Source organism: Ovis canadensis, chromosome 2 (assembly GCF_042477335.2).
Source record: "Ovis canadensis isolate MfBH-ARS-UI-01 breed Bighorn chromosome 2, ARS-UI_OviCan_v2, whole genome shotgun sequence".
Lineage (NCBI taxonomy): Eukaryota > Metazoa > Chordata > Mammalia > Artiodactyla > Bovidae > Ovis > Ovis canadensis.
Window position 1 is genome coordinate 179317053 of NC_091246.1, and position 27586 is coordinate 179344638.

A 27586-nucleotide genomic window follows, 5' to 3' on the forward strand; every position below is an offset into this window, starting at 1 on the left:
TTTTAAAATGACTGATCACATACAAGGAATAAATTCATAATTTATAAATGAAACCATACAGGAAAACATACATTATTACCTTTTTGATGGCACACAAATGAGAGATAGAATAATGAATACCAGGGAAAATGAGAGTAATGACATGGATATTCATTTTGAACAGTGCAAAGCACCTGATGGGAAGGATTCTCACTTCTAAAACAAGTGTGATGGTTACCACAGTGTCCCTCACTGGAGAGGGGGTCTGTGCCATTTTGTTCCATTGACCTACTTTTAGAAAAGCAGACCTATTTTTAAAATTTGCTTCAAAATAAATCCATTTTCTTAATACATCCCATTCACATTTCAGATTTTTACTTTCCATCTTAATTGTACTTTTTTGAGAACTTTAGACCAGAGTACAGCCATATAAATGTACTTATTTAGATTTGATAAAATGTGTAGTCTTTTCTGACTAAAATAAAATAGCCCCTTTGCAAAAATGCAATCTTGACTTTTTAGAACTATTTCCAAAGCTTTCTAAAACTACTGTGAGGTAAAAAATGAAAATCACTAATATGGTATTAGAGTCCACAATTAAATTAATTTATAAGGGCTTTAATGCAATTAAATTTCCTCCAGACTGTATCTCTAATGGTGTTGGGGTTTTACTTAATTTACTTTAAAGCATAATTCACTTTCATTTTTGCAAAGCCATTTAAATATTACAAATATCACTTTTATACATATTTCCATGGTGATATAATATGTTTGCAGTCTATTTAATTTACAGATGATGAGCCTAAAATGAAAATTCTCCAAGGACCATAGATCTTCTATGACATCACAGTTTCCAATTCTAAGATATTAGGTGTATAAGTTATCTGTATTTGCTAGAATGGACTCTTGAAACAGTAATAGTATTTTAAATGATCTGATTGTGAAACTTGAAGAAAATTAAAATCTACAACAAAGAAAAAACATCAGTGATACAAAGAGCCAAGATGCTTGGGTTTATAATTTAAGTTGATAAAGTATTAGCCTTTAAAATTAAACAGTGCTCTTCCACAGTCACATTAAGGAAATATTTAGAGAAGAACATAATTTATATGCAAGTCTCCAAACCTCAACTTATTCATATACTCATGTACAAGGTAGCTAAGGATCTCCAAACACATTAAGGTCACTGTATAATCACAGCTAATGGGCCAAGCTGTTGGGATAATTTTCTATGCTTCAAAACGTACATATACAGAATGTATGCTAGAAAATGTACAATAATAAATACCTAGCTAGTTTATACAGCAAAAGAAAGAGACATACATTAACATTTCAAATCATTTTGAGGATATCAACTAAATTCAGATGCCATTTTCACTACAAATGTGTTGCACAGTGGTGATATACTGACCAAGAAGCAGATGTAACTATGGTGATCATAACTTTAATTGGCAACAACATGGAAATTCAGAAGGATAACAAGCATCACGGTTGGAGGTGACAATTATAGAATAAGGGATAAGAATCAAATGTCTTATAAAGAAGAACCTATTTTGGTTCCTCTCTGGAGATTTCCCACTCCTCCATGAATAAGAAGGACAAGAATGGAAAGAATATTCTTCTCATTAATGAAAATGGGACAAAGGAACATCCAGGACATGCCTACCTGGTTTCCAGATGAACTGATTATCCTTTTTGCCTTCCACATGAGCCGCATGGGACAGCAAGAGAGAAAGTAACAGAAATAGCTTCCTCATGCTCCTCCATACCCAGCCAGTGATGGCCAGATTACACTTTGGAAACATTCTGCAGAATTCAGCCTCTTGACTTTCCTATTCCTAAAAGGAAAAGAAAGAACATCATGTAAGCTTCTTCTGTAAAGAAATTATAAAAACTCACTTCAACTGCTAGAACTTTTAGCAAAATGGCATTATAAATGTTCAAGATCATAAAGAGAGTATATAGAATATTGTTAATAATATTTTAATGTCAGACGTGAATTATCCCATGTTTTCAATCCTTACCCATGGGAGGCGGGTTCTTTACCACTAGTGCCACCTGGGAAGCCCTTACCCATGGAAGGTGCTATCAGTTCTGAGGACTCTGTGTGTGAGTGCACTGTCCACAGTCCCCCATACAGTTTGTCTTTGTTTTTAAGAGCAGGGTTGGCAGATACCTAGTATACTCCCTCCTTCCACTCAATCAAACTCCTTAAGGATCCCATGATTTGGGGAGAAAGATCAGCATATACAGCAAAGTCCAAAATAGGGCAATGAATGCTCTAATAGTGGTATTAAGAAGGTGAGAGGGAATGATTTAGAAGAAGGTAATTAGTTCCTCTGTGATGAGGGAAAAAAAAAAAATAGGGAAATCTCACACAAGGTAACATTTGAGATAAGCCAGAGGAAAAGGGCTTGAATGTGTCAGGAAGGCATTTCAGGCTGACTGAGAGAACTAGGTGCTGAAATGTATTTTGTATTTGGGAACAGGGAGTGAGCCAGTGGCTACAGTGAAAGACACAAAGGGGAGGGTGGAATGGACAGAGATGAGATTTTGCATGTAGGTTGGGGAGCAAATTATAAAGAGCCTTGAATGTCTTGTGAGGGTTCTGGGGTCCATTCTGTAAATAACAATAAGAATCACAGGAAAGCAAATGAATTGTAAATAACTGACATCAGTAAACAAAATGGATCACAAAGAAATTGAGGCCAGTTAGGAAACTAGGTAAATATTCCAGACAAGTACTGGTAAATGAAAAGATTAGAAGAAATTTCAAAGCTTAGTTTACAGGCTAGGTTTGATGGATTTGATTACCAACTGGATGGGATGTATGAGAGATATAAGATAGAAAAGACAGATTCCAGAGCTGATGGGACCCCTCGACCAAAAAGGAGAAACAGGAAGAGGGGCATATTTTCAAAAGAAGATTAAGACAATTTCCTTAAGAGAATATCAAATCTGTTGTGCCTGCAGGACATAATCCTGCAGGTAGTTTCCCAAAAGACATAAGAAGATTCTACACTGAGTTAAAGAGATATAGGGTGAACATGAAAGTTAGTCGGTTCATTGTGTCTGACTCTTTGTGACCCTGTGATTGCCAGGCTCCTCTGTCCATGTGATTTCCCAGGCAAGAATACTGGAGTGGGTTGCTATTTCCATCTCCAGGGGATCTTCCTGACCTGCCACAATGCATAATGTTAGAAAAATATGCTGAGAGGTAAAAGGCAAAAAAAGGATATGTTAGAAAAATGTTACATACGTTAGAAAAATACACTGATAGATAAAAGGTGATAAAAGGATAAAACAGTAAGAAAGACTGTCAAGGATAGAAGTTATTGCCCATAAACATTTACCAAAGAGTTGCTGAAAGTAGGGAGTAAGTCTGACTGTAAATTTCCTAGATTAAAAAGAAAAAAAAGACAAAAAGAAGTGGCTACTACAGCCCTCATATACAGAGGAGTAAAGTATATGTTCTTTTCATATTGTTTTAGGAGAAGCCATCACCCTGCTCCCAAGCAGTGGTGGAAACAACCCCGAGAGTTCTCATCAACACAGATGCCGTGCTGAGTCATGCACTCAACGCGTCCCTTCATCAATAAAACAGACAACAGCAATCTGTAGTCAGTGGGGTCTCGGGCTCTTGTAGAACACTCCAAGGGTACAGTGGCAAAGTACAAGTCAGTGAAAGTGATGCTGCAAGGAGTCAAGCAACACAGTTCCAGTACACAGCTCTCTGGTGACTTGACTTGGTCCAGGGATGAAGAGAATACTTGGATAAGCAACCAAAAGCTTCTCTTCTGTTTCTGCATTGCATGCCAATATCGAAAGAGTGGAGTGTTGCTGCTAAAACGAAACAGAGCTCCCCTGCTTGACTGTTTGTTCCCAGGAGTGGCCTATTAGACTGTCCCATGGAGCCTGTGAGGCACTGCTGGACACACTTCTTAAACCTCCTCTGGATGAGACACACGCTGTACCCCTACTTGAGACACTTTTGTGCACATATACATATATACACTTTAGATGATGGGTATTTCAGGTTGCTAATCGCAAAACCACGTGCTTAAACAAGCAACACAACAAGGAAAGGTTTGGGAATTTTATTATGATAGTTTAAAGTCTGCACACATACACACACATGCAAGTAGTCAATTCATTCTTCATAATATAGATTTGCTACAAAAACTTTGGTGTGCACATTTTTTAGAAGGTACCATTGCCATTAATTTTTTAGAAGGTACCAATGCCTTCATGGGAAGGCAGCTGAAAAATACCTAAATACTGCCCCCGGGATACAACATGGGTAGACCTAGAGCAGACAGAAAAAGACAAATATCATATGATGTCTCTTACATGTGGAATCTAAAAAAGAATAATGCAAATGAACTTATCTACAAAACAGAAGTAGAGTCACAGAGAGGGAAAACAAACTTGATTATTAAAAAAGAAAAGGGGGAGGTATAAATTAGGAGTTTGGGATTAAAATATACAGACTGCTATACAGAAAAGAGGTAACTAACAAGGCCCTACTGTATAACATGGGGGCTATACTCAATAGCTTTTAATAATCTATAGTGAAAAAGAATCTAAAAAAGAATGCATATATAACTGATTCACTTTGCTGTACACCTGAAAATAATACAAAATTGTAAATGAACTATATTTCAATGAAAAAAAAATTTTTAAGACAAGATAACTTCCTAGTGAATCCTATGGATCAAATTAGCTTAAAAAAAATACCCCTGGGAAAGCAAATGACTTGGCTTTCTGTATAATGATGGATTTAAGTCATTGTAATGTTAGAGAACTTCTGATAAAAAGGATGATTCGTGTTTTAGGGCAGTTAATCTTATGCTATTATTATTACTATTAATATACTAATTAACCAGCAGGACCAGCTCTCTACTGAGACCACTACTTTCGTGATAGGAAATCACCAGGGTATATAGGTGATGACTTTGTTCATTCTCATTGTGGGAGACAGACTTTCAGCATATCTAAGAGCATATTCATGTCATTACAAGGTAAGCCAAAGAGACGGAGGGCCAAAAGCATGTCTGTTCAACTCTAAATGGCCATAAGTGAGAAGCCAAAAAAAGATTTAAAAGGATCTGGAGTTTCAGTGAGACTGCATGTAAGCGTAACCTGGATTGATTAGCCAATAATTTATGTATAAATAAATGTATATATAAATATTTTGAATTTTGCATCAATCTTTGGTTTTTTATTGCAAGACCTAAACAGAGTTGCTGTGAGACTATAAGTAGTAGGCTTCCTCACTGGCACAGAGCTCTGTACTAACTCTGCAAAGGGACCCACTGACTTTAAGGGTCCTTTTGTGTTCACCTAAGCTGCCAGTGGAAGATCCCTGAAGAAAGTGGCTTACAGACTCCTGTCCTCACCATTATCTCCTGGCTATCACAGATTAATAAGGATGATGACAGTAAAGACATAGAGAACAGACTTGTGTTTTTCAAGGGGAGAGAGCCTGGGACTTTGGGACTAGCAGATGCAAACTATTATATAGAGGATGGATAAACAAGGTCCTATATTATATAGGATAGGAAACTATATTCAATGTCCTGCGATAAACCATATAAAGAACTATATATATGTGTGTGTGTGTGTCTATGTGTGTATCTGATTCACTTTGCTGTACAGCAGAAATTAACACAATATTGTAAATCATCTATGCTGCTACTGCTAAGTCGCTTAAGTTGTGGCCAACTCTGTGCAACCCCACAGACGGTCTCCTACCAGGCTCCCCCGTCCCAGGGATTCTCCAGGCAAGAACACTGGAGTGGGTTGCCATTTCCTTCTCCAATGCATGAAAGTGAAAAGTCAAAGTGAAGTCACTCAGTCGTGTCCGACTCTTAGCAACCTCATGTAGCCTACCAGGCTCCTCCGTCCACGGAATTTTCCAGGCAAGAGTACTGGAGTGGGGTGCCATTGCCTTCTCCGAAAATCAACTATACTTCAATAAAATTATTTTTTTAAAAAAAAAGGATAGTGACAGTAGCAACCTACAACTAACCTTGATTTAAAAGAAAAAAAAATGAAATGGAGATCTTAGAGAATGCACCAAAGCATCTCAGTTCAGGAGGCCACAGCAATTTTACTCCTAAAAACACCCACACATTTTTAGCATCTGTACTAGCTAAAACCCTATCCCTGGTTAGCTCTCTTTTCCCAAGAAACTTGAGACCAGAGGATGCGAAATTAGGCTTGAAGAAGTCTCTCCCATTCACCATGCTTTATATCCAGTAGTAAATGGAGAATCTCCGCTGAGTTGATGGAGCGTGTAGGATGGAGTTTGAACACAGCTGTGTCTTACTCCACTAAACTATGCTGCCTCTAGTCCCTCTAAAGACCTGAAACTCACTAAATTATTCCTGGGAAGATACTAGGAGTCATAATTGTATCCATGACTTTAAAAGCCACACAAGAGTTCACAATAAACACAATGAGAGGAGACAAGAAACAATTAGAGCTGCCACTTCTCTGTTTGTAAAACACAACTGGAAAAATGCTGTAACTACCATGAAATAATATATTATTCAGGAAGCATGTGCTACTCACAACGGCATGAATAATTTATATCAGGAAGGTCGTTGAGTCTCCAAATCAACTTATTTACTATATATCTTAGCATCCAAAATGTATTTGCAAGGTTAGCTCTAAACTGATGAATACTAAGAGAAATAAAAAAAAATAGTTTCTCCTTTTAGCCTCAGTTTTCTAACCATTTAAAGGCCATTCAAACTATGAAAAATGTGCTTTACACTTCATATGCATTTAATTTTCCTTTAAATGTATTCTTATCGTTGAAGTCCTTGAATATTTAAAAAGGTAAAAAACTTATAAAATAAAAATTGTTGCAATTTGCTTACAGCCTGAAGGAACAGCAATGAGGAGAAAAGCAAACTTGACTGTGAACATCCCCATAGTGCCATCTCATGGCAACTCTGCAGAGAAGATGCCTGAGTAGCAGCGGCTAGAGGGGAGGATGCCTACACTTCAGATCAACTCTGTTGACCAGGATGGGAACTCCAACCAGTTGCCAAGGGCAAGTGATTGTTAACTAAACACTGAAAAAGAAACCAGAGAAGCATTTCCTTATTCTCAGCCGTTTGCCTAATTTCTGATTGCAGTATTGTGCAGTGCATTCCATCCCGCGTAATCTGTCAATATTCAAAATATTGACCTAAGCACTTCACTGAACTCTCACTATAGCCTTATGAAATAGATATTCATGTTATCCCTCGGTTTAGAGATAAGGAAACTGAGGCACAGAGAGGTAAGTGACAAGCCCCAGGTCACAAAGGGAGTAAGTTGTTTGCGATTAATCTCAGTGAACCTCCTCTGAAACTAGCACTGTGACCCAATGCCAACAGAAGTCACTTTTCATAGCCTTAAAAATGTAGATCCTTTCTAACCCTGTGTAGGGTTCTCAGCAGCTTGTACAAGGCAATTTATACATCATTTCACTTCATCCTCACATTATATCAACTATTCCTATTTTTCAGATGTAAAAGAGACTGATCATTGAGGATGTTAAATAATTATCCTAAGGTCACCTCAGCTAGAAAACATCAAAGCTGAATTACAAAATGGCCCTGGCCCCACAGCCCATATCTGTTTATAGCATCACACATGGTGACTCTGGCGGGTCACCAGCCTGGGAACCTCAGGGTCCCACCTACGAACTGATGAAGGCCATCATCCCACAGTCCTAGGGGGGTAAGGATGGAATCAAATAATGGAGGGAAGATTCCCAGATGAGCACCTGCCAGGCACCTACCAAAAAGTGAGCACTCCCTAATGGTATCATTGCTCTCATTACCATGAGAGCCTGCATACTCAGTCACTCAGTCATGTCTGCATTTTTGAAACACTTTGGACTGTAGCCCACCAGGCTCCTCTGTCCATGAGATTTCTAAGCAAGCATTCTGGAGTGGGTTGCCATTTCCTCCTCCAGGGTATCTTCCCTACTCGGGGATTGAACTCAAGTCTCCGGTGTCTCCTGCACTGCAGGCAGGTTCTTTACCTGCTGAGCCATCGGGGAGGCTCCCTGTTATCATGATTCTCTCAAAATTCAGAAGAGCCCTGATTCTGTGGGCCTTCCCTGGTGATCCAGTGACTGGGGCTCTGCACTCCCACTGCAAGTGGCCAGAGTTCAATCCCTGATCAGGGAACTAGATCCCACACGCCTCAACTAAAGATGCCAAATCCTGCAACAAAGATTGAAGATCCCACATGCTGCAACTAAGACCCAGCACAGCCAAATCAATAAAACAATACTTAAGAGAAAAAATAAAACTCTGACTCAAGGAACATTTCAGGGAGGGTTTGAATGTTATCCTGCCCTGCGGCAAAGGACTGGGGGATGATATTTTCAACCTCCCCATCTGTGACTTTGTGCCTTATTTCTGAAGAGCTAAAAGCACTCTATACCAAGAGCCCCATTAAAGACCCACACAGACACTGCGAAGGAGAAAACAGGTATTATCATCTCTATTCTATGAGAGGGTAACCTTTAGCAATCACAAGCTGTTTAATAACTTCCTTAAGTCTTTTAACCTCCAGCGTCTTCCTACACGAACCTCACTGCAGAATCCTAAATTATATCAAATACAAGCATGGGGGACCTGTAAGCATATCACAAAAAATATCCAATCACGTGGTTTTTGGTTTACAGTACGACTCAAAGCCACAGGTTTGCATCACATAATAAATTCCAAAAATTTTTCACAAAATACACACAAATGCTTTACATATCTCCAAACAAACTTTTGCCACAGGACATACTACTGATAGAAATCAATTTGCCAAAACCAACTTGGTAGCTGTGGCAGATGGTGCTATTTTCACCCTGTCTTCCAGAATTACAACTTTTAAAGAATGTCCACCAGCCCTGTTTGAAAGCAAATCACATGTGCAGATTTCCTTGTAGCAAAGGTGGCCACATGACACAGTTCTGGTCAATAATCTACAAGTGTCAAGGAGAGGAGGCGATTGTTCTTTAAATATATATATATATATATATATATATATATAACCCCCCGAAAGTGTCGGGGGGAAATGTGGTTCTTTGATATTGGCCCCTTTTCCTATGACCCCTGCCTAGAACACAGACAGTAATGTCTGGAGGTGCCAGAGGCATCCAAAAACCATGGGATGAACACCACCCACTAAGAGAGAAGGAGGGGAGGCAGACAAAGCCTCAGACTCTATAGCAACTACTTCTGGACTCTCTGATCTGTCCTAGATTGGCAATTTCTGAACTTTCTGATTTGTGTGCGAAACAGACTCCTTTGTTCCAAGCCACATTTTTGTGTTTTCTGTTACAGGAGCTGAAAGCAGCTCTAACACCTACAGCACCCAGGTCCCTGGATTCATGGTGTCTATTTATAGACAGACCTATTTGTGTATGTGTTTCTGTCTCTGCAACTTCTACAGATTGAAACAACTTCTCTCATGATTCAAACAACACACCTAACCTCTCTGGAAACTTGGACAAGTATGTCCCCATTTCTAAGCAAGCGAGGTTGGTTTATTCCCCATCCTGGCTTTTTTAGGTAATATGTGCAGCATCATCCAAAGAAAAGTAGCCAGATCTGTCATTATTTTTCATGAGTGTCATCACAGTGAAAAAAGGGGCATGTCCTCTACAATGAACTATATGTAAGAGAGAACAGTAGTAATTACCCTAGCAAGCTGCCTCGGATTCCCTGATAAGAACAATCCACCCATAGAGACAGAGTCTAAAATAAGAACATATTTCTGGAGCAACTTTCTACACAGTTGCCAAGCTCTCCCTGGTTTGGAAGGTATTAAGACACATTCTTGTAATTTTGGAACCAATTCATCATCACCTGATGGAAAATCATCTTGATACCCCATGGCATCACATCCTCATGACTAAATTCCTGGTTGTTGCTCAAATCTTTCATGATTCCCTCCTTAATGGCTTTTTCCAGTCAGAACTGAGCCACCAAATCTCTCTCTCTCTTATTTTTTAACTTCTCACTGGCCACTTCTTCTCAGCTTCCTTTCCAAATACTTCCTCTTATTCTGAGCTCTAAATGAGTATACCTCTAACTTGGTCCTCAAATTCCTCTTCCTCTCTAGCTTTGCTCACTCCCCAATAGATCTTATGTAGCCATTCAGTTTTACATACCATGCTTCATGACTGTCATTTCTCCATATTGAATCCCACATCCCCAGTCCTGACTTCTTTCCTTAACTCACACACTCAACTTACCAGTAAATCACCACTTGGATATCTGAGAGCAACTCACATGGAACATACATCAAGATGCTTGTGATTCTCCTGTGTCATCCATGGCCTAATTCTCCCCTCAGTGTCTCCATTTCTATAAAGGCATCACACTGACCAGAAGACCAGGAGTTCTCCTAAACTCCTTTCTTTTTCTCACACCTGAAAACCAATCCATCAGTCAAACTAGTGGGTAAAACCAATTTGTTCCCAATTTGTTCAGCATCAAGTCACTTCCCATTCTCTTGCTTAGTGCCAGCCACCATCATTTCTCACCTGAGCTATGGGAATATTCTCCTAGCTGGTTTTCCTGCCTTCACTCTGGGCTGCTTCTATGCATTCTCCACAGGAAATACAGGATAACCTTTAAGAAGGAAAGTGCACCTTCCTCTTTAAAGTCCTCTCACGACTTTAGAATAAAATGTAAAGATTCTGTTGATTGGACTTTTGCTTTCTCTCATTCTGACCATTCTCCATTCATTTCTGTAGCCCAGACACACTGGGCCTTTTCTTGTTCCTCAAGGCCCTTGCACTACTGTTTCTTAGGGACCCATTCACATGACTTGCTTCCTCAGTTCATTAACCTCAAAGGCTTTCCCAAACCAATCTGTTCAGCACAATTGCAAGCACTCCACCCCCTTGATGTTCGTTTCTTCTGTTTCTTTGTAACACTTAGAAAAGATACACTTGACAATCTAGTGTGTATTGGTTTATTTATTTTCCTCTCCTCTAGTATCATCTGGAGAAGGCAATGGCACCCCACTCCATCACTTTTGCCTGGAAAATCCCATGGACAGAGGAGCCTGGTAGGCTGTAGTCCATGGGGTCGCTAAGAGTCGGACACAACTGAGTGACTTCACGTTCACTCTTAACTTTCATGCATTAGAGAAGGAAATGGCAACCCACTCCAGTGTTCTTGCCTGGAGAATCCCAGGGACAGGGGAGCCTGGTGGGCTGCCGTCTATGGGGTCGCACAGAGTCGGACACGACTGAAGCCACTTAGCAGCAGCAGCAGCAGTATCATCTAAATAGTTTATCTTGCTCACTGTTATATGCCCAGCACCTAGTATATTGCCTGGAAAATAGTAAGTGTTCATTAAATATTAGCTAAGCAAATGAAAGGATTATGGAGTCTACATTTGTAGATTTTTTTCCTAAATTCTCTTGATCTCAGACCACAATCCTGAGAAAAAGGCTTTTCCATATAATGGGAGACAGATGGATGGAGAAGCCCATATTTTCACATTAGTTTGAATTCCTGAATTCTCTTCTCTGTGCTCAGTCAGTAAAGTCAATTTAGGTAACTTGTGAAACTGTAAAAATCAGTATGGACAACAGTAAATAGCTGAAAGATTCTTTCTACTTTACAAATAAATTACAAACATCCCAGTGTACTACCAAGAAAAGATCTAAAGAATTAAAAAGTTTGCTATGGTCTATGCTTCTTAAATCCTCAAGCAAAATAATCTATTATTTTATAAAGTAGAAAAAAAGTTAAATAGATTGATGGAAATTATATGAAAAAAACATAATGAAGTCATTAGAGAAAAAATAAAATCTATGTCATCTCCTGTTCGGAGAAACTTAGGTTAATAAAAAGAAATTGCATTCAATTTTAAGGCACTGCATTCTAGAAGAGTCATAAAATTAGTACAATCACTTCTGGAGATAGTTTAGCAAATAAAATAGGCACCTAATGGTGTTAGCCTGTAGTAGTCCAACCTTCTTGAAGATGCAGGGAAGGATTTGATAACCTCTTTTTACCAAACCTTACAAACAGATAAATATTCATTTATATGTGTTTTATATGTATGAGTGTAGACACAGCATAATTTTATGTGGGCTTATATTTAACAGTTACTCTAAAGAGGTTTATAAGAATTCAGGAGAACTTGAATGTGTGAACAAGATAAAACTCTCTGATCAAACACTATTGACCTTTGAAATTAAAAGAAAATACTTAATTACTCAGTAATATTTTTTCCAATATAAGATTCTAAATATTTAATGTCAGGAGAATTATCCAGTTAAACTGTAAATATAGCTTTGTGTTCTCTTGATTAATTATGCATCTACTGTGGCAAAGGAACTTTGTGAATTGTGTTAACAGCTGACATAAAAATAATAACATGTTTATAAGCCTATAAAATAATTCTCCAGCAGTCTCATCCATTATCTTTTATAAGTGTTCATTTATTACGACTGGGCATTGTCCATTAACAAGTTCCTTATCACATGCATGAGATTTAATAGAAATTATTTTCATCCTGTCTCATCTCATTCTTCCCAAAAGGATGGAGTGATATCGGCAAGACAATATTTCAAACGAAGTTGAAGTGCAAATTGTGACTTTAGATTCTTCCTTTATTGTATAAACTATAAGGAAAGTTGCAAGAACATGCTTGACCAATGGAAAACAGACTATATTCTTTCTACCAGCATATCCAAGGGTTTCGTTTTGGTTTTTCATTGTTTCTAGCCATTTCAAACAGATCAACAAAGACTGAAGCCACTTGTTTTGAAATACATTTCATTTACCACCTTCATACCTTAAAAAAATGCAGTACATTTATTTAATCAATACTATCTACCTCCAATTTCACAGAAACAGGCAGAAACTGATGACACTAAATAAACAGTACTTCACAAAAGTGCACAGACTTGCATGCACACACAGATACTTTTAAAATAATAAAATGACCAATAGACCAAGACACAAAACCAAAATTTTCAAAGAATGATTTCTCTCAGAGAAAAAGGAAAAGTTCACTAGGTACCCTGGCAATTTTTCACTGTAAATTTTACATTTAGAAGTTTAATTACAAACTTAGATAAGTGGATTATAATGAAAGATATCTCTAGCAGGGGAGCCCAGACAGAAGCATCATGAATGCATTAAAGAAAACACCAGAGAGAGAACTCTCCATCAGCAGAAAGATTTTAATTAAGCAGCAATAGGATGCATTTCTTCTGTGAAATTATATTCCTGTTAACCCATAATTCATTAAAAATATTTACTGCATATTAATAATATATTCTTTGAAACCATCCACTCTGGAAAGCATGCTTAAACCATTCATTCTCAGTTATGAGGGCAGAAAACTATGGGTATGGAGGAGAGAAAAGGTCCCCTGGTAAAATGTTGGAACAAAAAAACATCTCTTTGCATGCTATCCTCAGTCAACTGAGCCGGAAGTGGTTCCTCACTGCACGAAGACCCATGGCTTCAAGAGAAGTCAAATGAGTCAGTAGTCAGCACATAAGTTATTCCCCTAAGTACACTGAATGTTAGCATTGGTCCGTTAGGAACAACCAAGAGGATGGATAAAATCAGTTTAATCCTGCCACTTGTCTGCATTTCTATTTTTGGCATGAATTCAAGTATTTACTTGGGGTACTATGATGGGGCTTCCCTGGTGGCTCAGATGGTAAAGAATCTGCCTGCAATGCAGGAGACCTAAGTTCAGTCCCTGGGTTGGGAAGATCCCCTGGAGAAGGGAATGGCAACCCACTCCAGTATTCTTGCCTAGAGAATTCCATGGACAGAGGAGCCTGGTGGGCTACTGTCCATGGGGTTGTAAAGAGTTGGACAGGACTGAATGACTAACACTTTCACTAGGTTGTTGTGCTTAGTCGATTAGTCATGTCGAACTCTTTGTGACCTCGTGGATTGCAGCCACGCTCCTCTCTCCCTGGGGATTCTCCAGGCAAGAATAGTGGAGTGGGTAGCCATTTCACTAGGTTGTTAAAGACATGCATTTTCAAAATCCTCAACAATATTCCTGAGTTTCTGTAATGTCCAACCAAAAAGTTCTTTCCTTAAAGGCAGGGGTCATACTTTCTCCATCTTGTATTTTGAGTTTGTAGCCTCTTATCTAGACCCAGTAGGTACAAAGCCAATGTTGAATAAATGAAGGAATTAATGAAGTGAAAAGGTACAAAAGGATGCATTCTATTCTAATAAAATCATAATTAACAGAAAAAATTGGGCTCAGAAAGCCAGTAACTTCAAACATATGCAAAAATATATATATTTATTCTAATTATACTTCCCCCTGAACACTGCAAAATTCCATTCCCACAAACTTTCTTATATCTAATGTTTACTCTCCATCCTGTCAACATTAGGGATTGCCTAGGTGGCTGAGTGGCAAAGAATCTGCTTGCCAACGCAGGAGATTTGGGAGACATGGGTTTGATCCCTGGATTGGGAAGATCCCCTGGAGGAGGAAATGCCAATCCTCTACAGTATTCTTGCCTGGAGAACTCCAAGGACGGAGGAGCCTAGTGGGCGACAGTCCATGGGATCACAAAGCGTCAGACATGACTGAGCATGCACAATGTCAGCATTACACTTTTTCTAGCATACATTTTCCAGACTGTTGCCAATTCCACAGTTGGAATGAGGTGCAGTGTTGCAGGACCTTGTTAGAGTCCCACGGAGGGTAACTTTTTTGAACGTAACAGTACATAGAAAATGAAATGCCAAGCACATATTTTGATAAAACAAGCAAACATTAATTAACAAATCAGTAAATTTCATAAAGAAAATAAAATTATTTCTGTCCCCTGGACTAGTAGTTTTGTTGAACTGTCAGATGCCTTGTAATTTCTAGAAATAATGACTCACTTTTCCAGAGTTAAAAATAAATCTCAGGAAGCCATCAAAGGATCTGTATCTTTAATATAATATGTTAGCACAGTGTTTTTTATTAAAATTCAAAATACAACTTCCTACACATCTTCTCTATTTGCTGTAACAGACCAACAGATATTAACAGCAACCTGTTATGACCTCTAGTTGGTTAGAGAGGAATAATGCTCAGAAATCTGAAGGTCAGGAAAAGATGTCTGTGGGAATAAAAGCTATGGTCTGAGAGAGAGAAACCTCTTAAAGTCATTCAAATGAAAATGATGGAATCTGAACGCACTAATGCAAGCACAAGATGAGCTTATGAAAAGCTAGGTAAATGACAACAGTGAAACTAAAACACTCATTCTCACAAATATTTAGAAAAAGAATCTCCATTTCAACCTGTTGGGCATGTCACTGGGAAAGGACAACATCACTCACGCCATAGGTGTTAATATTTTGGAGTGAAGCAGAGGATAAAGCTCATCATCCAAGCTAATCAAATCATACTCAAGTGGTTGTACATTAATGAGACAACAAGTAGAATAATATGTTACCTGTGGGTCGTTTGTATCACTTTGTTCTGTGGCCGCAGATGTACTTTAATCCACCATCTGCTTTAGAAATTTTCATTGTCAAAGGTTGTGGGTGTTGACTAAGCCTATATAAGGGGAGGTGATTCACTCCAACAAATCTCTGACACTATTTTAAAAAGCAGACTGATATTTACATAGGATCAATAGTCTTAAGAGAAGAATACCACTTCAAACTGGTGATGTCAGCTTCCAGTGATGACACCACTTCGTAACTGATGATTTCATAGTCCCTTGACAGTTTCCAATATATGCCACTGGTTTTCTATATGCCTGCTTCTCCTCTTCCTGAAGAGCAACTTTTCTTGCACCTTCTAGCTCATAAACACAAAAAAAATGGATGCTGAAATCAATGCTGAAACATGTAAAAGAACATTAATAGTCCTGACACAAACACTTACAAAGGTCAAAGAATTAAAAGGAAGTTAGGAGAGATTTCTATAATTCAAACCTTCTCAAATACTCTTAGCAGTAACTCAATATTTTCAGTGACAGGGAATTAATTCAATGCCCTACAAAGCAACCCATTCCATTTTAGGATAGCTCCAATTACTAGGACATGTGTCTTAACACAGAATAGTTGTTCCTTATCTAAAGCTTTCAATCTTAACTCTTCCCGATGCAGTTATAGCTAAAGGATATCTCATCTATCTGCAACAAGACAAAACTCCATTTTCCTCTTTTCTAGGCTAAACGTGTCCAGCTCTTTCAACCATTCCCCATTATTCTTGGTTTCCACATCCTTCACCAATATGAACTCTCTATCCAGACATGCCTCCAGAAGGTGAAGGTCAGTTCTCTGGAGAAGGACAGGGCTGTGAGCCACTGGCACCCAGAATCACAGTCACTGGCCATGTAAAGGGGATTTGGGTGGGGAAACAATTGGCCCAGGAACAGGGGGAGAAGTTGTACACAGAAGTATTCTTATCAGGGATTATTATTAACATTAATTAGAAACATGGTTAATGTTAATTAGAAAGACAGTAACCTAAAGGTTTACTCAAAAGAAATGATTAACACTGTTACATCGTCTCAAAACCATATCATGCTGTTAAGAAGGGTATAAAAATATGGAAACTGTGCATATGATCTGTTTTTTTTTAAACTTCAATATTTATTATATGTGACTAAAATGATGAAGGAAAATGTATGCATTACATTTTTTTTCAGGAAAAAAAACATACATGAAGAATGTTAGTTGTATTTAAGTGGTAGAAACATGAGAGATTTTATTCCTCTTTGTCTCCTTATTTATTCATGCTTTTTAAAAATATAATCAGGATATGTAATTCAGACAACCTTTATTTTACAGGTTTTTGAAAGAAAAATTGTAGAATATTTTGTGTGTACCCAACACCAAATGAGGCACAACTTGGAGAGTATATTGAGTGCTTAATAAGCATCTGGTGCCTATTTGAAGAAGCCAGCTCAGCCAGGCCATTTCACTGCACTGTGTGGGTTTTGGCAATTTGTCAATGAAACCATGTTTTTCCCAGGAAGAAAAATAATCTGCTGCAAAAGAAAGTTTAATGACTATTTTTAAAATAGTGCTGTCTCCCCATGTAGCCATTCCTCCCCAAGTAGCAAAGAGGGAATGTGCTCCCCACTCCTATGTGCTTCACAAAGTGCATCTAAACACATAGTTACCATCAACTTTTAATGGAAATGGCCTCGAGCAAGACAGGAAGCAGACCCTTGGATTTTATGATCCCACGGAAATAATCAAGGCTTGTTGCAAGATAACTTTTATATCTTTTATCATGAAAATTAAAATAAATGGAGAAGATATGCCTCTTTCAAGAAGGGAATCTCAGTTTGATTTCTTTGGGTTGAAGGTGATTCTGGGCTCAATAATGAAAGCTTAGAATCAGAGATCAACATGTCGACCCCTTCTGCTCTCCTTTCCCACTCATAGTTACAGCCAGCCATGGGACCCACTCCCTAGTCTCCTAAGCCAACCCAAATCCACTATAATATCTTTTCCCAACATTCTGTGCTCCAGTTGGCTGGCAAGTCAGAAAACTGAGGCCAAATTCTACCACAGTGATAGCCACCTCCCCCAGCCAACTGCCAGCTGATTTCATTTAATATTATATGAATTCTAGCACAAAAGCATCTGGATGGTCCCCTGAATGCTGTTAAAATCTGACAGAAACGTAACTCCATGATATTACATCTCAGCAACACAGTGAACAGGACCTTAGGATTCTGTGCCTGCTCTAACACAGTGAAGTGAGAGTCACTCAGTCCTGCCCAACTCTTTGCAATCCCAGAATTCTCCAGGCCAGAATACTGGAGTGGGTAGCCTTTCCCTTCTCCAGGGATCTTCCCAAACTAAGGATCAAACCCAGGTCTCCTGCATTGCAGGCAGATTTTTTACCAGCTGAGCCACAAGGGAAGACCCTCTAACACGGTATTTCATAGTAAAGAATGTCATCATAAAATAGTCAATAAATACCAGAATGTAGAGACAAAGGAAGAGTGCCAGACTCAGGCGAAAACAAGAAGGGTTGCATACGGCCCCTCTAGCATATTCACCAAGGAATTACAATACCCAACATATAGTAAGTGGAGTGCCAATTTCCCACTACAAACCAAAAGTATCCTCAGTGTTTCTAGGGTGACTTCAAGGAGGAAAATTTGAAAGATAGGTAGATATTTAAAAAAAACTGAAACACGGGATGATACATGGAATTTCAAGCAAGGGAATGGCATGAAGTCTTGTACTGATACTTGGGGTGGGGGGTGAAGCTTTAGAAATAGATTGACCACAAGGTAAATGACCTAAAATGTAAAAGCTTCTGATTTTACTCAATAGGCTATGATGAAGTGATCAAGTGTTTCTCCAAGAGGAAACAACTTAACACTGTACTTGTACTTTGGAATATAATGGACAGCAATATATAGGGCAGATTAAAGAAGATAAACTCAAAGTAAAAGATTCTGGCAGTAACTCACATGTGAAGAAGACCTGCTGGAGCTACAGAGAGACCACTACAGAAAGAGAAAAATGGAAAGGCAGCAAGAGATGAGACAAATGAAGTGCAAACTGATGGAAGAAAAGAAGTGGCCATAGCTAACAATTAGGTCTCAAGATGAGGAGAGTGAGAAGAAACTGGTAAAGGAGAGTGATGACAAGCTTTGCGTTGTCATGACTTTAATATAATGATGTAATATTCAAGCAATAGCATCTACTGGGGAGCTGGAGAAGTAGAGCTGAGAGGAGTCCAAGTTAGAGAGGTGATCTGGAAAATCAGGCCCATTAAAGTTGGTATTCAAGTCCCTGAAGCAGAAAATCAGGCCAGCTCTTCAAGTACAGAAAGAGTAGGAAGCTGAGGGCTAAGTCTAGTAATCTTCTCATACTCAGGAGGAAGAAGAAGCAGTTTTTGCTCAGGTTGCCTCTTCCAGATAAAATTCTCTTTTTTACTTGATGACTTGATGAACTCTTCTGCAGCACAAAGGGATAGAACACATGGTACTTCATCTGTGGGATCCTCTCCAGCACATCTGGGCAGAGTCACTTTCTCCCTATTTATGATCCCACAGTATGCTGTACATCTCTTTCAGCCTTTAGACTGGGAGCTCCACCATGATAATCTGCCCAGTAAAGTGCCTCACAGAGAGAGACAATTAAACCATGCTTATTAAATGTTCAATGTCTAGCAAAGCTGAGGGGAAAAAATGACCTGACAATATGGGGGGATCTAACACAGCAAAATTTTGTGGAATAATAGCAATAATACCTAGACCTAACTTAGAAGATGGGATTTTGGACACTGAGCTGACGCTCTGTAACATGAGACTTTGGAGGACCAAGATAGTGGGGAACGCATTTTGCACATGGGGACATAGGATTGTGGAAGACTGTGGATACCAGGCCCCGAGACAGCCTCCTATTCTCATCTCCTGGTAATCATACACTCTCGCAGTATATAGGAAATTGTGAGAGTGAAGGAGGGTGACTTCCTGGGCTAGGGCATAAAAGACATTGCAGCTTTTGCCTTAGGCCCTCTTGATTGTTCACCTGAGGAACACCAAGTGCCATGTCATAAGGACATTCCAGCAATCCTATTGTGTCCAGGTGGCAAGAAATTGAATCCTCCTGAAAACAAACAGCACTAATGTGCTGGGCATATGTGTGAGTCCCCTTGGAAGCAGACCATCCAGCCTTTCTCAAGCTTTTAGATGACTAAAGCCCCAGCTGAAGTCCTCAATGCAACCTCAACAAAGACCCTGGGCCAGATTCCCAACTTATAGAGACTGAGGCAATAAATATGAATAGTTTTAAATTTTTTCAACCTTGGAGAAATTTGTTATATAGCAACAATGATTAATACACTTAGGTTCTTTCTGTTTTTCTAGATCTCGTCCCTGAAAGGAGGAAGAGAAAGGAAAGTGACAATGACTTTGAGAGGAGAGACACTACATTTTTCTGCAGGTGGATCAAAGACTGCAAATAGGAGTGAACTTGACTCAAACCTAGAAGCCCTCATTCCATCACTGGCTTACTCTGTGATTCTGACCAAGTCCCTTCATCCATTTGAACCTCTCTTTCCACCTGTCCTTCAAAATGAGAATAATAAAACCTAACGAACAGGATTACTGTGGGATTGTCTTCAATGAGATACAATTCCTTGAGCACCTGTCCTCATAAGATCTAACACAGAAGAGATGCTCAATAAATAGGAACTGAATAAAAATCTAAAGACAATTCATAGGCTGACAGGTAAGTGGAAGAAACCATTATAGGAGACAAACCACAGAATAATTAGATTCTAAAATGAGACCTTTGTTGCTCACAAAATGTTTCTACGCCAGGTCTTGCCTCCTATATGTGTCAGAACAGGGCCATCTCACTTCTCTAGTAAATCCCTCCCATGCTACCCAAATCATTAGTCTTCGGGCACATCTCCTAACTCAAAATAATTTCATTCTCTCAAAACATAGTTAGTGAGTGCATACTTCATACAAGTATTGTCTTGGTGCTAGAGATATAGCTGTAAACAAAACAAACTTAAAACAGATAAGCTGAGTTATGCAGATATCTGGAAAACAGTGTTCTAGGCAGAAGGATCGGTAACTTCCAAGGTCCTTGAAAGAAGCCAGTGAAGCTGGAGTAAACAAAGCCAGAGGAGAAATAGAGGAAACAATGCTAGAAAAGTAACATAGTGAGTATAGGACATCAAGAGAACCCTTCAACCAAGGTGCTTTTCTAAGAGAAAGGTGGGGAGCCACAGAAGTGTTTTGAACAGAAGAGTGCAGTGATGTGACTTACATTTCCACAGGATCTCTCCAGCGGGTGTGTTGAGAAAGATTGCAGGAGGGAAACATATAGAAACAGGGGGGCTGGATATGAAGCAGTTATGATGAAAGATGGTAAGGATTAGTCAAGTTCTAGAACATTCTGAAGGCAGTGGCCAAATTCTAGAACATTCTGAAGGCAGTGGCAATGAGATTTGCTGACAGATTAGCTATGTGTGAAAGAAAAGAATCAAGAATGACTCCAAGATTCTGGGCAGGAACAACTTAAAGAATGGTGTGTTACTAATAGAGAGGGAAGGCTGGGATGTGAGAGGTAGGAGGGATGTCAAAGTTCACTTTTGGATGTTAAGACTGAAATGCTTCTTACAGTTCCAAGTAGAAATGACAACTAAGAAATCATAAATCTATGATTCAGGGAAGAGCACTGAGCTGGTGATATTTGGAAGGCATTACAAGAAGTGTGAGGACCAGGACTTCTCTGGTGGTGCAGTGGTTAAGAATCCACCTGCCAATCAAACATGGGTTTGATCCCTGGTCTGTGAGGATTCCACAGGCCATGGAACAACTGAGCCTGTGCACCAGAGTCTGGAGACTGCAAGTCCCAACTGCTGAAGCCCACGTTCCCTAAAGCCTAGCTCTGCAACCAGAAAAGCCACCACAATGAGAAGCCCATGCATAGAAATGAAGAGCAGCTCCCATTTGCCACAACTAGAAAAAGCTCATGTGCAGCAATGAAGACCCAGCACAGCCAAAAATAAATTTAAAAGTAAATAAATAAATCTTGTTAAAACAATGATAGTAGTAAATAGGCAATGCTTTTTTCAATTTTTTAAAAAGTGTGAGGTTGGATGATGTCACCAAGGTAACAAAAGTGAGGAGACCAGGGATGGCACCAGGTCCCCCACCATCAAAAATGTGCTCCCTCCACTCACATCTCCATCTCGCCTACGTTCTCTCTCATCTGACTTCCCTGACCTTCCAAGTTCCTGCCTGCCACTCCTCATGTAAAACATGAAGCATCTTCTTTAATCCACTCCAATTTTAAACTAGGCTCCACACTGAACTCTTCCTATTCTGCTTCCCAGCATGCCTTGTTTCTCTCGCTTCTCTCTTCATCCACTGGTCAACAACAGGCAAACTGAGGGTCCATCCCTGCTGTCATTCCCACCATAGCACAACTAATGTGTCGAAATACTCCCTTCCCTTCATTTCCTCACAGGTTCAGTTCTGGTCTTCTCTTTTAGAGTCATACCACTCCTCTTAAGAAAAATACCAAAGAGTTTGTAAGATGACTATTTCCAAGAAATATTAAAAAACTTTCTGGGACTACATATATTTGACTATTCAGTCTTGTCTCTCAGCACCACCCACAGGCAGGTCTACATTTACGACCACACCAACCTTCCAATCAGTACCTTTCTCTCTCGTTTTACTTGGTAACTGCCACTTACCCTTCCTCTGAGCTTGTCTCTGCTGCTGCTGCTGCTGCCAAGTCGCTTCAGTCATGTCCGACTCTGTGAGACCCTATAGACGGCAGCCCACCAGGCTCCCCTGTCCCTGGGATTCTCCAGGCAAGAACACTGGAGTGGGTTGCCAGTTTCTTCTCCAGTGCATGAAAGTGAAAAGTGAAAGTGAAGTCGCTCAGTCATGTCCGACTCTTCGTGACCCCATGGACTGCAGCCTACCAGGCTCCTCCGTCCATGGGATTTTCCAGGCAAGAGTACTGGAGTGGGGTGCCATCGCCTTCTCTGGAGCTTGTCTCTAGGAACTACGTAAATTCTATTCTCCACGAATGTGGTTGCGCCCTCTGTTGGCTGCTGTAATGGCCATCTATTAGCCCATCTATCTATACATTATTTGTTAAACTTCCCTGACATTAGTCCATCTTTGGCACCAAATATAATTATGTGACTGGGAAAATTTTAATTTCAGTTAAAATGGCTTTTAAAATAGGCCCATGCATAGTCCTTATCTCCTTACAAAAATTATTCACAAGCATGTGACAGCCTCCTTTCAGACACTTTAAAATAGAAAATACTGGCTCTTTCTGGAAATGATGAAATCATAGTTCATCAAGATTAAGTGACTTCTCTAAAGCCATGATTCATAGTTAGGACTGAGGGCTCCTGGTTTAGTAACCTGTTGGCACATTACGTTTAAATAAATAACAAGCTCATTGATAATAGTGTCAACAGTAAAACACTACTAATTTCAGAGGACATTAGTTTGTTGATATGTATATAGCTGAAACTCTCACATTTCTTCCCATGCATGTGAGAGAAGGAGTTGTCAGCCCAACCCAAGTTTCCAGGGAGGTCATACAAACGCAGAGTTCAAATTGTATCTCTACTCCGGTAATTTGTCCTTCCCTGCTGTCACTCCCATTATGGTTCAATTAACATTGGAAGCCAGGAGCGACTTGATGAACATCTGTTGCATCCACCTGGAAATAATTCAATAAGAGCACACTATGGGAAGATATTATGGGACACCAGCCTGAGGTTTTTTTGTTTTTTTCCCATTTGCACTCCAGGCAGCAAGAGTAATTCAGATAATGGGAGGGAAAAGGGTACTCCATCACCTGGAAATATTAGGCTAATTTCCCAGTGTAGCATTCTAACACATACTGAAAAGGAAGAGAAAAATAATAACAAGTGGATCAGACTCACGAAGCTACATGACCACACTGGCATCACTGCTATAGATCATATAAATAAAGCACAGCATTAGCAGAAGCTGCTGTCAAACAAAGTGTGTACGTGTACGAAAATCGCTCAGTTGTGTCCAACTCTGTGACTCCATGGACTATACAGTCCATGGAATTCTCCAGGCCACAATACTGGAGTGGTAGCCATTTCCTTCTCCAGGGGATCTTCTTAACCCAGGGGTTGAAACCAGGTATCCTACATTGCAGGCGGATTCTTTACCAGCTGAGCTAAATAGTGTATATTGTATAAAAGAACATATTTTTGACATATTATCTAAGCATTTTATGGGATGCCCAAGGTTGATCTGGTAATGGACAAAAAACACTAAAGGACCATTAGCCCTACATTGTGTAGAATGAACAGATAATGACAATAGCAATTAAAGTCTAGAAGGAAACACACTTTTGTGTGTCTGAAATTCCCAAATTAGACACAATTATCACTGAATAGATCTATAGATTCATTTTTTAATGTTCATTATTTGTTGATTTCTTCAAACTAGATTATTTTCAATGCCCCAAAGAAAATATTCCAAAAACATAGTAAAAATGTGCTGCCCAAGCCTAAAGAACTATTTATTTAATAATCACCACTCTAAATTGTTTTTAATTAGCATATCTAAATAAAAATCTCTTTTCATTTAAATTGTTAATTATTTCCCTCAAATGCTATGCTCAATTATGTTTTTAAGACATCTGTTTGTAACGCTATTCCCATTCAGAATAAAAAGTTGTGATGCTAGACTTAGGAAACAAGGTTACAGAAACTACAAATATTTCAGAATAAAAAGAGAAGACAGCCAGTGAATAAATATAATCGCCTTCAAGCAATACAATGGGTAATAGACAAGGGAGGCAAACCACTATTCTCTACAGATGCTAGAACAGCAAGAAATGGGCTTAAACTGCAGGTGCAGGAGACAGGGTTTAGCTTAGGCAGAGGAAAGATGATACATCATGTTCAACAATAGAGAACCATTATTATGAAAGATAAGACTCCTTTTTCTCCCTCAAATTATTGTAAAACTGTTTCATTATTGTGTGAGGTTTGTCGGAGCCGTATGAATTTAGCAACCGTATCTGGTAGACCACAAATCACTCCTGCGGATATACGACACTGCCTCCACTTGATAATTATGTTAGCAGATTTCACAGAGGTGTAGAAATAGTTCAGAGATATAGACTAGGAAAGATCCAAGAGCAAAATTAACCCCCGGGAAGAAAACATTCACAGTGTGCCCAAAAGAACTTAGAAAAGAGGCATCAGGTTTAACACTTTCAGGGTTAGGGAAAGAGACACACAAGTGGCTATCACTTTCAGCCACTGACAGCGGCACCGAGTGGAAATAAAAACATGGATTTGCCGTGGGCATGTGAGTCCCATGGGATCAGAGCACTTCCACCCAACAGGCTAAGCCTGGGAAGGACATGTCAAACGTCACAAGGAGAGCCTGATTCTGGAAACTCAAGAACTTGTCATTTTGTTTGGTCCCATAATTGTGTGAACTATTTCCAAATTGGCGACAATTTAAAATCAATATACCCAAGTGAAATTTTAATTTAATGCTTATACATCAAGTGATTTTTCACAGAGGATGAGCCACATTTCTGGTGCTGGATGAAATGAATTCACTTAAAACAGAGCAACATCACATTAAGAAACCAATCTAGGTCTCTATTCTAAAAAAAGTGAAAATTATGCATGTGTAAAATGTAGTTTCTGAAATCTTGGGCTTCCTCTTTCTCTCTCTTCCCATCCCCCTGCCTCTCTCTCTTTTTCTCTCTCTCTCACTCACTGAAAGTATTAAAATGAAGATTTAAGGAAAACAATTCACAGGAATCTGAACACTACTCAAATATGAAGCTCATGGTAACTGAGTGATCTATCACTTCAAGAGATAAGTAAATTGACCTAAGTTCAAGAGAGGATTTAGCACTGACATTAAAAGTCATTTCACAGAAAATTTGGGAAAAAACCATGACACAGCAGGCAATAATAAGAGCCTTTAGGTGAAATGTAACAAGCAAGAGCTGGCCTCAGCCTATAAAAAAGGTAACTGGGCTTTTTCAGTGGCTCAGAGGGTAAAGAATCTGTGTGCAATGCAGGAGACACAGGCGATGCAGGTTTGATCCGTGGGTCGGGAAGATCCCCTGGAGAAGGAAATGGCAACCCACTCCAGTATTCTTGCCAGAAAAATCCCATGGCCAGAGGAACCTGGCAGGCTCCATGGGGTCACAGAGAGTTGGACATGACTAAGCAACTAAGCATAGAACTCCCTAAATGCCCAGTTTGTGTCTGATTCCATCTTAGTAATGTAGAAATAATTCAGTCTTTCATTTGACAGGCATTTATTACAAATCTACAACATGCCTATAACTATCTTTAGACCACAAGGGCCCGCTCTGTACTGATATGGAAGATACTAAGAAGTAAATAAATCCTTATACAGACATCTTTCTGAGAGTGATACATGCTATGAAGGAAAATAGAGTGATACAATACATAATGGGAGTGTGCAGCCCAATCAAAAAATGGGCAGGACTTCCCTAGTGGCTCAGTGGTAAAGAATCTACTACCTGCTAATGCAGAAGACACAGGTTCCATTTCTGGTCTGGCAAGATCCCATATGCCATGGGACAATTAAGTAAGTGCACCACAACTACTGAGCCTGTGCTCTAAAGCCTGACAAGCACAGTTACTGAAGCTCACACACCCGAGATTTTGTGCTCTGCAACAAGGGAAGCCACAGCTATGAGAAGTGTGTGCGCTGCCATGAAGAGAAAAGGTCACACAGCACGAAGACCCAGTATACCCCCCCAAAAAGATTAAGATGAAAGATTAAATCTTAATTAAGATTAAGATTAATTAAAAAAAATGGGCAGAAGATCTAAATGGACATTTCTCCAAAGAAGACACACAGATGGCCAAAAAAACATGAAAAGCTGCTTGACACTGCTAATTACTGGGGCTTCCCAGGTGGCACCAGTGGTAAAGAACCTGCTTACCAAAGCAGAAGACATAGAGAGTGGGTTTGATCCCTGGGTCCGGGATATCCCCAGAAATGCAAATCAAAACTACAATGAGATATCACCTCACACCAGTCAGAATGGCTATCTTTAAAAAGCCTACCATCAGTAAATGCTGGAGAGGGTGTGAAGAAAAGGGAACCCTTCCAGACTGTTTTGGTGAGAATATAAACTGATACAGCCACTATGGAGAACAGTATGGAGGGTACTTAAAAAGCTAAATATAGAGCTACCATATGATCCAGAAATCTCACTCCTGGACATATATCCAGAGAAAACCATGGTTCAAAAGGACACATGCACCTCAGTGTTCACTGTAGGAATGTTGACAATAGCCAAGACACAGAAAGCAACCCAAATGCCCATCAACAGATGAATGAATAAAGAAGTGTGCATTCTCTGTTAGAAGTGCTGTACAGTGGTCATATAAGATAATGAGCTTGTTTCTGGAAGACACACACAGGGTATTTAGGGATGATGTGCAGCTTGTCAGAAAAAGACCACGTGTGCGTGCATATCAGTTCAGTTCAGTTCAGTCGCTCAGTCGTTTGCGACCCCATGGACTGCAACACACCAGCCTTCCCTGTCCATCACCAACTCTCGGAGCTTACTCAAACTCATGTCCACCAAGTCAGTGATGTTGCCCAAGCCATCTCATCCTCTGTCGTCCCCTTCTCCTCCTGCCCTCAATCTCTCCCAGCATCAGGGTCTTTTCTAATGGGTCAGTTCTTCACCTCACGTGGCCAAAGTATAGGAGTTTCAGCTTTAGCATCAGTCTTTCCAGTGAATATTCAGGACCGATTTCCTTTAGGATGGACTGGTTGGATCTCTTTGCACTCCAAGGGACTCTCAACAGTCTTCTCCAAGACCACAGTTCAAAAGCATCAATTCTTTGGCTCTCAACTTTCTTTATAGTCCAACTCTCACATCCATACATGACTCCTGTAAAAGCATAACTTTGACTAGATGGACCTTTGTTGGCAAAGTTATATCTCTGCTTTTTAATATGATGTCTAGGTTGGCCATAGCTTTTCCTCCAAGGACCAACTGTCTTTTAATTTCATGGCTGCAGTCACTATCTGCAGTGATTTTGGAGCTCCCCAAAATAA

The 27586-nt window shown here is 39.5% G+C and overlaps 1 protein-coding gene across 1 annotated transcript in view; it reads right to left on the minus strand.

Annotated features, from left to right (window-relative positions):
• Positions 1–27586, minus strand: part of THSD7B (thrombospondin type 1 domain containing 7B) — a 1055806-nt gene that overhangs the window by 918027 nt on the left and 110193 nt on the right. The window contains exon 2 of the mRNA XM_069574436.1: positions 1646–1817. Within this exon, the coding sequence (XP_069430537.1) occupies positions 1646–1784 (139 nt within the window). The 5' untranslated portion in view covers positions 1785–1817. The remainder of the gene's footprint in view (positions 1–1645; positions 1818–27586) is intronic.